The sequence below is a fragment of the Zingiber officinale genome, chromosome 9A (genome assembly GCF_018446385.1).
Source record: "Zingiber officinale cultivar Zhangliang chromosome 9A, Zo_v1.1, whole genome shotgun sequence".
In the NCBI taxonomy this organism is placed as follows: domain Eukaryota; kingdom Viridiplantae; phylum Streptophyta; class Magnoliopsida; order Zingiberales; family Zingiberaceae; genus Zingiber; species Zingiber officinale.
Genome location: NC_056002.1, coordinates 39441447 through 39455240, shown reverse-complemented (window position 1 = coordinate 39455240; position 13794 = coordinate 39441447). Strand labels below are relative to the sequence as shown.

At 41.1% G+C, this 13794-nt stretch overlaps 1 protein-coding gene across 1 annotated transcript; it reads right to left on the bottom strand.

Moving 5' to 3' along the window:
• Positions 1 to 11174: 11174 nt before the first annotated feature.
• Positions 11175 to 13540, bottom strand: LOC122019156 (zinc finger BED domain-containing protein RICESLEEPER 2-like). The gene is made up of 5 exons (XM_042576651.1): positions 13295 to 13540; positions 12957 to 13171; positions 11441 to 12705; positions 11307 to 11356; positions 11175 to 11228 (listed from the first exon to the last, which is right to left on the bottom strand). The coding sequence occupies exons 1-5, from the start codon at positions 13538 to 13540 to the stop codon at positions 11175 to 11177; spliced, it is 1830 nt and encodes a 609-aa protein (XP_042432585.1).
• Positions 13541 to 13794: the final 254 nt, after the last annotated feature.

Below are 13794 nucleotides of genomic sequence, written 5' to 3'. Positions count from 1 at the left end.
TCCAAGGAAGAAAGTCAATTCTCCTACTAGACTCATCTCAAACTCACTTTCCATGTGAGAAATAAATTCATTCAAATAGCCCTTGTTATTTGAGCCACAAATTATGTCATCGACATACACCTGGGCTACAAATATGTTTTCACCATCTCTACGCAGAAATAGTGTTGGGTCTATTTGACCTCTTACAAAACCCTTTTCTAGTAAGTAAGTTGACAACCTTTCGTACCAAACTCGTGGTGCTTGTTTAAGCCCATAAAGTGCTTTCTTGAGTTTGTACACGTGGTTTGGAGCTTCAACATTCACAAACCCCGGTGGTTGTTCAACATAGACTTCTTCTTTAATAAAGCCATTTAAGAAGGCAGATTTAACATCCATTTGATAGAGCTTGAAACCTCTATGTGCAGCAAAAGCTAGCATCAAACGATTGGACTCTAATCGGGCTACGGGAGCATAAGTCTCATCATAATTGAGACCTTCGACTTGAATATAGCCCTTGGCTACAAGTCTTGCCTTGTTTCTTACAACTTCTCCCTTTTGATTTAACTTATTTTTGTAGACCCATTTAGTTCCAATAATGGTGGTCTTCTTAGGTCTAGGAACTAAGTCCCACACTTGGCTCCTTTCAAATTGACCTAACTCATCTTGCATAGCTATGATCCAATCAGGATCGCGTAATGCCTCATCAACTAATTTTGGTTCAATCTCTGAAATCAATGCGACTTCATTAGTCTCATTTCTAAAGAATGACCTAGTCCTAACCCCTTGTTGGATGTCTCCCACAATTTGGTCTTGGGGATGACTAGTGGCTATCCTAGATTGTCTTGGTGTTGGTGGTGCCTCATGAATGGTCTCACTAGGCACAGGCAAGGACTCAATATCAGGCAAAGGATCAGATTGAGTTCTTTGTTGCCTTTGCTCATCAACATCAGAGTCAACTTCGACTCTTTCTATGTTTCGATCATTCAAACTTAGCCTTTTAAGTTCAAATTGAACTTCTCCTACAACCCTTGATTGATCATTTAAGTTAGGGATTTCTTCAAAAGCTACATCAGAGGACTCTTCAATCAATTTAGTCCTATTGTTGTAGACTCGATAGGCTTTGCTGGTGAGCGAGTACCCAACCAGTATCCCTTCATCAGCCTTGGCCGAAAATTTTCCAAGTTGGTCCTTGGTGTTCAAAATAAACACCTTACAACCAAACACCCTAAGATATTTGATTGTAGGGGGTTTTCCAAACCAATGTTCATGGGAAGTCTTTCCTAAAAACCTATGTATCAGGATTCGGTTTTGCACATAGCAAGCTGTATTTACAGCTTCAGCCCATAAGTAACTCGGTAGTGAGTACTCATTGAGCATACTTCGTGCAGCCTCTTGTAAGACTCGGTTCTTTCTCTCCACAACCCCATTTTGCTGTGGGGTCCTTGGAGTAGAGAACTCATGCCTATATCCCTTTTCTTGACAGAATTCTAAAAACCTATGATTTTGAAATTCCCCACCATGATCACTTCTAATGGTTTTAATTGTTGTTGATTTTTCATTTTCAGTTCTTCTACAAAAGGATATAAAAATATCTATGGTTTGATCCTTAGTTTTCAAAAAGAAGGTCCATGTATACCTAGTAAAGTCATCAATAATCACTAAACAATATCTACTTCCATTTAATGAGATAACACTACTGCAATCAAACAAATCCATATGTAATAAGTCTAAGGCAGTAGTTGTACTTACAGCGCTTTTACCTTTATGAGGTGCTTTAGTTTGCTTACCCTTCTGACACGCATCACACAATTTGATCTTTTGGTACTTGATGCTTGGTAAGCCTCGCACTAACCCTTTGTTGACCAGCTTCCGGATATTCTTCATGTTCACATGAGCCAACCTCCTATGCCAAAGCCACGATTCTTCTTCTTTTGACATGAAACACTTAGCAAGAGCATTAGTAGCACTTTTAAAAGAAACTTGATAAATGTTATCTACTCTTGTGCCTACTAGTACCGTGTCAAGTGTGTCAATGTTTTTGACTAGACATTGACTCGAATGAAACTCAAGTGTGTAACCCGTATCACACAATTGACTGACACTTAGGAGATTAAAAGTCATCCCCTTGACTAGAAGGACATTCTTGATTTGGAGGCATTCGGATATATGAATGTCTCCAACTCCTATAACCTTAAGACTACCATTGTTACCAAATGACACATTACCTCTATTTTTGTTTTGAATGGTAGAAAATAGTGACTTGTCCCCGGTCATGTGCTTGGAGCATCCACTATCAACAAACCAAGTTGATAGACGCTCCCCCCTTTACCAATGCCTACAAGACACGAAAGATAGATGTTTTAGGTACCCAAATCTTGGGACCTAATGCATCTACAATGTAAGACCTAGGAACCCATGCCTTGGTTACACCCTTCCTATTCTCATGAACCCTAGAAGCATGTGATCTATGAAATTGGGTTCTAGACACTAGTGAAATGAAACTAGACTCTTTGGGTTGATATCCTAACCCGGCTTTGTTGTAGACCGCCCTTTGGGCATTTAAAATCATGTCTAAGGTCTTAGAGCTAGTTGAGAATTTCTCAAGCATTTTCTTGAGTTTCTCAACTTCACTCTTTAAAGCTTTGTTTTCATCCTCAAGGACCTCTAGATGTAGGTCATCAACCTCATCTTCCCTGAGGGCCCTCAAGTTTTCTAATTCTTCTTTTAATGATTTATTTTCTGTTTTTGATTTTTTAAGCAAGGTAGACAAATGAGTAATAGTTCTATAACACTTTTCTAAATGAGGTGAAGTTACCTCTTCATCATCCGAAGATGATGAAGTCGCGGTTGATGTGTCACTTGTGTCACCATCACTTCCGGAATCCGGTTCCTCCCTTGCCATGAGCGCTAGTTGACGTGTGCTTTTCTCCTTCTTCTCTTCCTCCGATGAGCTTGAGGAGGATTCATCCCAAGTAGCTTTGAGAGCTTTCTTCTTCTTGGCCCTTTCCTCCTTCTTCTTGAGTTTTGGACACTCGATCCGATAGTGTCCTTTCTTGCTACACTCATAACAAGTAACGTTAGTCTTATCAATATTTTGATCAAGAGATTTTCCTTTCCCTTTGTATCTCCGACTTCTTCTCATGATCCTCCTTACAAAGTTGGTCATCTCGCTTGATGATGATCCACCTTCATCATTGGACTCGGAGGAGGATGAGGATGTAGGGATCTCTTTCTCCTTCTTCTTTTCTTTCTTTCTTCTTCCATCCTTGCTCTTTTCTCCTGCAACTAAGGCAATACCTTTCTCTTTTTGACCTTTGTTAGCAAGTTTATGAAGTTCCATTTCACAGAAAAATTCATCTAACTTAACAACTGAAAGGTCCTTGGAAACCTTGTAGGCATCTACCATTGATGACCACAAGTCATTCCTTGGAAAAGCTTTGAGTGCATGCCTTACGAGATCGCGATTCTCTACACGTTCATCCACGGAATGAAGACCATTGAGGATCTCTTTGAACCTTCCATGTAGTTCACTTACCGTTTTGTTCTCCTTCATGGTGAGGTTTTGTAGTTGGTTTAGGAACAAGTCTCTCTTGGCGATCCGAGAGTCTCGGGTTCCTTCTTGGAGCTCGATGAGCTTGTTCCACAACTCTTTTGCGCTCGTAACTGGACCTACCTTGACGAGTTGATCATTGGCTAGCCCACATTGTAGGGTTACCACTGCCTTGGCATCGGCTTGTCCTTTGCGGGTTTGCTCGGCGGACCACCTTGACGAGTCTAGTTCCTTACCTTCTTCGTCCTTTAGAGGTGTGAACCCTTCCTTGACCGAGAACCACATGGAGATGTCGGTCTTGAGGTAATACTCCATACGGCTCTTCCAATATTGGAAATCCGCTCCGTCGAAGTAGGGTGGACGATTGGTGCTAAAGCCTTCCTTCATAGCCATCTTCTTGCTCTTTAGGGTGTCAGTCCGGATGAAGAGCGCCAAGCTCTGATACCACTTGTTAGGATCTTAGATGGCTAGAGGGGGGGGGGGGGTGAATAGCCTCTTAAAAACTTAAACAAATTTCTATAAAGAAACTTGTTAGCACAGCGGAATTAGGAAACTAAAACAAGAAGGAAACAAGCACACTAACACACGGATATACGAGGTTCGGGGATAACTTGCCCCTACTCCTCGGCGTGTCCGTAAGGTGGACGAGCCCTTGATCTTCGGTAGATCACACCCCGGATGACTCCGGCTAATGAAGCTCTCCTTCTCGGTGGAGAAACCTCTCCTCAAAGTCTTGAACAGATTTAAAATGAAGCACACAAGACTTACAGATCACAGTGGCTCAAAGGAAATCGAAGTAAGCTCACAGCCACGAAGATGATGAAGACAGAGTCCAAGAGCACAGCAAGCTCTCAACCAAAACACACACACCTTTTTTTCTTGCTTCTTGTTTTTTTCTTGTTCTTTTTTCTTTCCAGCATACACTGCTTCTTATGTCTCTGCATTCGATCAGCCTGCACCGGATCGCTGCCAATCTGCACCGAATCCCTGCTGCAAGCTACGGCTTCGCCAATCGCTTCTCTTCCTCTTCTGATTCTCTGAGCTCACACCAATAGAACCACGGTCTTCACTGGTGCCTCTGAGCTCGAACCAATCACCAGGAGTTAAGCCAATCGCCGCCTGATCACTGTCAGAAACACAGCCAATCGCAACCTGTAGCCGTTGCTGCTTCAAATGTATTTGACGCAGAGAAAGCAGTGGAAAGATCTTTTGTCTCATTCCTTTGATGAGGCTTAATTTGAAACTAAGCACTGGTATGGTACCTGCAACCTGTATCTCCAAAAGACTCACAGCAGAAGGTTAAACAGATATGGGCAAAAAGAAGTGCGGATCAGAAAATATCAGAGAAAGCGCATGCACAATGATCTTAACTGTGGATCGGTCAGCAGACTAATCGCAGATCCTTGGACCGATCAGACAACAGCCTGATCGGTCTGAGGATGGTCTGATCAGTCGTGGAGACCGATCAGATTGGATGTGGATCGGTCCATAGACCGATCCACCACCCTTTTGCTTCTGCGGCATTTTCTCCTGATCGGTCTCCAGGCTGATCCAGGTTTAGAGCTCCCAGCCCTAAATCCTACCTGGTCCTGAGACCGAGCTACCGATCTACCGAGCTACTGAGCTATCGAGCTACCGAGCTACCGAGCTACCGAGCTCTCTCCGACTTCGTCCGGAGACTGAGCTACCGAGCTACCGAGCTACCGAGCTACCGAGCTACCGAGCTACCAAGCTCCCGAGCTCCCGAGCTCCCGAGCTCTCGAGCTCCCGAGCTCCCGAGCTCCCCGAGCTACCGAGCTACCGAGCTCTCTCCGACTTCGTTCGGAGACCGAGCTACCGAGCTACCGAGCTACTGAGCTCCCGAGCTACCGAGCTACCGAGCTCCCGAGCTACCGAGCTACCGAGCTCCCGAGCTACCGAGCTCTCTCCGACTTCCCGTGCCAAGTCTCCAACTTGGTCTTCTCCGTGCCAAGTCTCCATACTTGGACTTTTCCCGTGCCAAGCTCCCTGCTTGGACTTTTCATCAGATGACTGGTCAACCTTGACCCATCTGGATTTCCCTTGCCTGGCTTCACTCACCAGGACTTCCAAACTGCATAGCTTCACTCACCAGGACTTCCACTTTCACCTAGCTTCACTCACTAGGATTTTCACCTGGCTTCACTCACCAGGATTTTCCCAAATCAGGTCGACTCACCTCGGGTCAACCAGGTCAAACTTGACCAAATCTTGCACCCGCAATCTCCCAAGTTTGTATTCTGTCAAACATCAGAATACAACTTTTCTATTTTCTTCAAACATCATAATAGAACTTTTCTATTCTCGTCAAACATCAGAATAGAACTTTTCTATTCTCGTCAAACATCAAAATACAACTAGAGTCAGGTCAACTCGAGTCAAGTCAACCAGGTCAACCTTGACCTAAGGTTGCACCAACAGAAGGGACCTCTATGTCGCCTGAGAAGTCTAAGTCTAAGGTTCCCTCCCGACCCCAACCATCTGTCTCCGGGAGATTCCCAAATCACCATTTTGAACAAGTCTTTAAACAACGGACCTTCAAATTGCTCCCTTGTAGGTCTGTGGATCGAAAATTCATGGACAAATTTTGTCCATCTGTATTTGAGATCATTGCCTATTACAAACTTGATTCACTTGTTTATTTAGAGCAAGATATCAATTATGACTTAGTTTCTGAGTTTTATAACAACCTTCATCAAACTAATGATGTAAGTTATAAAACAAAAGTTGCTAAGCAGACTCTTGATTTCAGTTTCTCAGCCTTCTTTGATTACCTTGCTTACCGTAGGTGTTCAGGAAATGTCTTTTCTATATATCCTGACTTACTAGACCCCTTACCTTCTCCTTTTGATATTTCATCTGACTCAATTTATGAGTATTTCTTTGGACATCCTAGACCGGGTGGACTAGATGAATTAGATGTTGATTTTCCTAATTTTGCAGCCTTGAGATTATTTGCCCCAGATTACATTCTCTTTAAAATTGTAACAAACTGCCTTCTGCCAATCAGATCTAAACCCTTATCTGAGATCCGACCGTATCATTGCCTGATGCTTTATGGACTGCGTCGACGTCTCGACTTTGACATCATGTCTAGCATCTATTCTTCGATCATCTCCTATAGCGAGCCAAACAGCTTCACTGTTTATATGCCTTATGGGCATATAATTACAGATTGGCTCGAGACCCTTCAGATTGATGTCTCCAAGGGTAGAATAGTCAAGATGGTCAGGCATGACTGCAGACTTGGGAAACGGACATTTTCCAAGTCTGGCATCATAGGACAAAATGGGGAGGTTCGGTGGAAGGATGGGAGAGCTCTAGGTGAGTTACCACGGGGACCTCCACGACAGGTTGCTGCTGCGCCTGTTGCTGCTCCTCCTCCTGCTGCTGCTGACGATTGAGAGGCAGATCCTGATTTGCACTGGCAGATCGCCGAGCTGGAGAGTCGCATTGATCAGCACGATGAGCTGCTGGTTGCTAAGCTCCATGGGCTGCACGCCCGGATTGACCAGCGCTACGATGATTTACGCAGTCAGCAGCTGGCGACACATCAGGCGATTATGGAATGGATGGCCAGATACCCACCTCCGTAGGATTTCCCGGGCTATCCATCCTCGAGCAGCGGCATGCCACCTCAGGGACCCACTCCTCTCGTTGATGATGCTGACGCTCCTCATGATGAGAAGGCTGAGTGATACACATTGTTCTATGATGTCATTTTGATTATCTATGTTTTGGATATTGTTTGTTGGATACTTATGTCTGACCTGGATACTTGCCGATTTCATGCTGCTCATTTTCTTATTTTTCTTTATGTTTCACTTCCTATTGTGTATTAATTTGCTGTTCATATGCCATGTCTTGTATGTCTCTTATTTCTTTATTACTGTCTTATAATACACTTAGAGGGCATTCTAGGAGGATTGAGAAAAAGACAGTATGAGTTAAGGGGGAGTCCTTTATCGTTTTCTTACCTATTTCGCACCTTTTCGGTGTTTGACAAAGGGGGAGAAGATAACTAAGTTTAGAGATAAATGAAAGTTTGGCTTTAGGGAGAGGATCTTGATTTCCACATCCTTACATGGTGTTGTATCTGTACTAGGGGGAGAATCTTGATTCCCCTAAAATTAGGGAAATATGAATATTTCTGATCTAAACTTAAATCGTGTTGTCAAACAACAAAAAGGGGGAGATTGTTAATACAGTCTGACCTGGCTGTTGTTTTGATGTTGACACTGATTTAAGTTTGTATCAGATATTAATTAAACTCAGACTGATTAATGATCAAGGTTGATCATGTGGAGAGGAAAAGTCCAAGTACGGATACTTGGCACGCGAAGTCGGAGAGGGCTCGGTAGCTCCTCGACCAGGCCGAGAGGGCTCCAGAGCTGCCTCGTTCTGGGCGGACGGTCGGAGAGGGCTCGCCTGCTCGTTCTGACCAGGTCGAGAGGGCTCCTGAGCTCGCTGGACCGGACGGTCGGAGAGGCACCAGCTCGTTCTGGACTAGGCCGAGAGGGCCTGTGAGCTCGCTTCTCTAGACCGGATGTGGAAGTCGGAGAGGCTCGGGAGCTCGTTCTCGGACCGGAAGACGTTAGGGTTTAGGGAAGCTCTAAAATCAACAGCATTGGATCGATGCTTGACCGATCCAGGATACTTTTGTTGTCCGATCGGTCCGTAGACCGATCCAAAGGATACATTAGTTATCTCGATCGCCCGTGACCGATCAAGAACCACGTACATTCTCAGGATTATCTCGATCGGCCCGTGACCGATCGAAGAAGAGATGGGATGCGATGGGATTCAGAGCGATAGGGGTCGGTGGACCGATCCACCCATAGGCTGATCGGTCCACAGACCCATCAGCATCATCCCAGACCGATCAGGATGTGTCCTGATCGGTCCGAAAGGCTATGGATCGGTCTGTTGACCGATCCACAACGATGTCGTTTGTCTGCTGCTGTTTTTCTGCGATTTATGATTCACCTGATCTAACCATCTGCTGCAAGCTTTTTGAGTTACAGGTTGCAAGTGTTGTGCCAATGCTTAATTTCAAATTAAGCTCCATCAGAAGAATAAGGCCAAGTGCTCTTTCTGCTGTGTTTCGCTGCAAATGGTGCAATTGGAGCGTCAACGTTCACTGGCTGCGATCAGTTGGCAACAGCTTGACTCTTGCTTATTGGTTCGAGCTCAGAGACACCAGTGAAGACCATGGATGGTATTGGTGTGAGTTCAGAGAACCAGATGAGGAGGAAGGGTGATTGGCGATGCCTGAGTTGGTCGCAGTGATTCGATACAGGTGACAGTGATTCGACTCTGAAGACAGTGAGAAAGAAGCAGAATAAGAAGAAGGCAGAAGAGAGGTTTGGTAAGATTTTTGAAACTCTCTGTCGACCGAAGCAAGGGTGCTGTGTTGTTGAGCTCTTGGCTGAGGAATCCCTTCTGTCTTTGCGTTCTACTTCGTGGCTATAAGTTTCATTGTTCATTTCTTTTGGCCACTGAATTCTGTAAGTCATGTGCTTCATTTCAAATCTTTTCTGTGACTTTGTGGAGAGGTTACTCCACCGAGAAGGAGAAATACTTAGCCGGAATTTGTCCGGGGTGTGATCTACCGAAAGATCAAGGGATCGTCCACCTTACGGACACGCCGAGGAGTAGGGGCAAGTTATCCCCGAACCTCGTACATACTTGTGTAAGTTGTGGGTTGTGTTTCTTTCCTTGCATCAGTTTTCTTTTTGTTTATTTCCGCTGTGCTAACAAGTTTTTGTGAGGAATTGATTGAGTTTTTAGTGGAGGTTATTCACACCCCCCCTCTCTAGCCATCCGAAGGTCCTAACATCCCCGACCCCGACCCCACGGGGATTAAATCCCCATCCCCGGCCCCGTCCCCGATTTTTTAATCGGGGAATACCATCCCCACCCCGACCCCCAGCCCCATCCCCGATTTTAGAAAAAAAAATTATATATCATCTCATTTTAAATAATATAACAATACAATATATTCTCAAAACACCAATTACAATAATATAACAATATCATCCTTTTTCAAACCAACATAAGTTTAATTCTTTAATCCGCCAAACAAAGCTAATGAAATAGTATAATAATGTTTAAAAAAAAGGATTAATGTTCCAAAATTTAAGAGCAAAATCCACCATCAATAAACAAAGCGATCAAGGTCCAAACAATGCATATGTATCAGGTGCAAAATGCAACATTGCCAAGTCTCAAGGATCATATGAAGGTCCAAACAATGCATATACATCAGGTGCAAAATACATAGCATTGCCAAGCCTTAGGGATCACCAAAACATTTGCACTGCCACTGCTCTCTCCATTCTCTAACTCATTCCTTGTCTTCTCGTTCTCTAAAGGCCTGTAAACAACATTACAGGAGTAACAAAACAAAATCAATTCAGATATCAATAAAAGAGTGACAAGAAAATCACCAAAACAATTTTTTACTAGAATAAGCATAAAAAAGAAATCACAATGTTACATTGAGTAACAAGAGAATGCATCTTGTTCAAGATCATGGCACCACTTGCGCCTCATGTGCGACAAACTAGCAGATTCGACAAAAGATCACACAACGGAGTATATGGCAATTGGCAAACGCAGTCTACATATCGATTAACAAAAACATGGTTTTCCATGTGTCATGCATCATATGATCACACATTTTTGTGTGAAAAGATAAATCAGATATATCAAAATATACTTTTTTTTGTATATATTAGTCATTTTTATTGATATAAATATTTTTAAAACTGATCATGTATGCCCACATATTTTATATGCACTATATGGGTTGACCACATATTGCCTGCATTAGCTTTTTCACATCTTACTCAAGATCAAAGGCTTTCTTCATTAATGCTACAACTAATGATAGTCCAACTAATGTGTGATGAACTTCAATATAAGGACTCTCTTAGCCAATTGACAAAATGACACAGAACCAGACAATGATACAAAGAGGAGAAAGATAATTGCACATACGACAGGAACAATTCTAGAGGAAGGAGAAACATGAGAAGAAAGCAAAGAAAAAGCAAATAGAAGAATTCCAAGTCTATAAGAGAACTAATATTATCCTTTTCTACCTGTCTCATCGTACCTCAGCTTGGTATCAGAGTTGCTTTTTGCAACACCAGCATTACTATATAGTTCACGAATCAAAAATCCAAAAATTCCTAGTTAGGTAAGTGTTGCCATATGCACTTCCTCTTAAGTTAGATAAGAGTTGTGCGTCAAAGATAATTCGCAGCGACAGGAGAAAGCATGAAGTTTCTTATAATCATGTCCTTTATAAAGGGGATCTGAATCATCAACCGCCTACTGAGAAAGGAACCATCACACATATTCTGAGCGTGAAAAAATAGATAGCCACAAATTGCAGCATGAATTTAAACATGGCACAGACAAAAATCTGACGACTAAAATAACCAAGACAAAATAGGAACGATCCGAAAGGAAAAAACGAGATCGGCACATAATACTAGGCAATAATCTCAAAAACAATTAGAAAACAATTCTAAATTCTATGGAGTAATAGGGAACAATCTCTAAGAGATTAAATTATTATCAGAATATATTCCTGAAACTGATAAAAAGGAGAGTAATTCTAACCTTCTATAGAGTTGCTGTCTGTGACTGTGCGTGAGCATGACTCCGACTCCTACAAAATAATAAGACATATAGAAAAAAAGATTAATTAAATTTAAAACACTTTAATACAATAATAAAAATAACTTACCTCAATATCAGCATCATGGTCAAACTTTTGATCCTTTGAAATTGTAGAATCTAATAAGACAAAATAAATAACAAATATTTTAATGAAAAACAATAAAGAAATAGAAATAATTTCATTTGAAAACTATTTAATACCCTGAATTTCACTCCATAACCAATCTCGAGCACACATCAAAGCCTCAACAGTTTTAGAATGAAGTTTACTACGGTGAGCATTTAAAACTCTCCCACTAGTATTGAATGTTGATTCCGAAGCAACGGTTGCCACGGGAATAGCTAACACATCCTTAGCAATATCATGCAAAATGGGATATTTGATCCCATTTGTCTTCCACCAACATAAGATATCAAACTCACTTGTTCTTGGCAAAAGAGACTCTTCTAAATAATAATCCAAGTCTGACTTATGTTCAGTACTAGTATTAGAATCCATGAACATCTCAAATTTATCAGCATAACTACCACGCTTAGGAAGTGGAGGCCTTAAAGAAGAAGATTGTGAATTTTTCACTTTCTGCGATTGTTTGAATTTCTTCTCATACTCTTCAACCATGTCACACAACTTTTTCTTTAGTTTTTCAATCTCATACGAAGACATATCACCATAAACAAGAGGATAATAGAATTGAACTGTCTTCATCTTGTACCTCGGATCTAAAATACTCCCAATTTCCAATAAACAATTCATTATGTCCCAATACTTTTCAAATTTTACTTTCATATTTGTTGCCATTGTTTTCACCAAATTATCATCCAAGAGAAGCCAATCACCAATTGCCAACTTAATATCGCAAATAGTTGAGAAGAAAAGATTTATAGTGGGATACTTGGTCCCTGAAAACAACTCTATGGCATCAAAAAACATCTCCAATTTGGAAGAAATATCTCTCACTTTTGACCAATCTTCTTGTGTGGGAACTCTTTTATATAAAGTCCCACGTTGTTTCAAGCGAGCAAACACAGCTTCATATTCCAATGCAGTGTTAAGCATTAAATATGTAGAGTTCCATCGTGTTTTACAATCAAGTTCTAGTTTCTTTGTGCTTGGAACCTTCAATTGTCGAGCTGTTTCAATAAATTTTTCATCTCTTTTTGGTGTTGCTATCCAAAATGCAACACTATAACGAATTGTTTCAATGCTATCACCGATTAATTCTAGTCCATCCCTCACAACCAAATTCAAAATATGGGCACAACACCGCATGTGAAATAACTTTCCTTCTAAGATAAGTGAACTCGGAGGAAGCTTGTCTAGAATAAGCTCAATCATAGCATCATTAGTTGTGCAATTATCAACGGTTAAAGTAGATAACTTACGATACAAGTTCCAATCCAAGAGGCAATCAACAAGTGCATTTGCGAGGACCTCAGCAGTATGTGGACACGACACATATATAAACCTAGTAGAAAAAGAAATATAATACATTGTAATGATAATAGTAATACTATTAATGGTAAATGCAAGTATAAAGTTAAAGAGAAAAAAATTTACCTGACAAGCCGACTTTATAATTTCCATGAAACATCGATGAAGTGTGAAGTGATGGCCATGAATCCTCTTTTTTGATTACTTGCCGTCCACATATCAGTTGTCAACGCAATCCGACTAGCATTTAAGTTTAATAATTTCATTGTTTTATTTCTTTCATACTCAAATATCTTCATGATGTCTGTCTTGATTGTGTTCCGGGAAAGAACTTTAAATATTGGTTGCAATGCATAAGAGTATCTTCTAAAGCCAACATGATCAACCAAAGATAACGGGTACTCATGCAATATAATCATATTTGCAAGCTCTGCCCTTGCTTGATCTTGGTTGAAATGGTATGTCCCAAGCTGCGTTGTCCCATCATTGGATTTTGTTGGCTGCAATAGAGATTGTTGTATGGTCTTCTATTTTTTGTGCAAGCATGTTTTCATGTGGTCAAGTAAATGCTTGGTACCATTCTTAGTTTCACCACCTAAGGTCTTCTTACAATCATTGCAGACCGCTTTCCATTTTCCTTCAATTAATTTTTTCTCGAAATGATCCCATGTAATAGATCTAAATTTTCTTTTCTTTTCACCATTTGTACCCGAAATTTCAACATCTAAAGTGTTATTTAGAGTTGCTTCATTTGCCTCAATTGGAACACTCTCATTTTGCGAATGCGATTCAGTCGCTGCATGAACTTCACTTCCCACAGTTGGAGTAGTTAGCATAGCACCCTCAACCTCAATATCATTAATTTCCATCTGAAAGGATATATCATAATATCAAAAAATCATGTTCTACTTATCCACATAATTCCTACATTAATAAAACAAGGTAATGTTATAGATGAGTTTTTTTTAGGAACATACTTTTAAAGAAAAGTCTTCTTAATTGAATGATATCCTTAATCATTATAAAAGCAGCACAATCTTAATCTATCAGAGAGTATATATCCTTAATTAATTGTCTTCTTTTATCATACAAGTAAAAGAGAAAAAAAGACATCACTAGTTCA

What these genes read in the sequence shown, in the direction of transcription:
- LOC122019156 (XM_042576651.1), bottom strand. Translation starts at nt 13,540, where the DNA reads ATGGAAATTAATGATATTGAGGTTGAGGGTGCTATGCTAACTACTCCA. An exon ending in GTTATGGAGTGAAATTCAGG is followed by an intron (nt 11,357 to 11,440) that starts GTATTAAATAGT and finishes TTGTCTTATTAG; the next exon opens with ATTCTACAATTTCAAAGGAT. An exon ending in ACCATGATGCTGATATTGAG is followed by an intron (nt 11,229 to 11,306) that starts GTAAGTTATTTT and finishes ATTATTTTGTAG; the next exon opens with GAGTCGGAGTCATGCTCACG.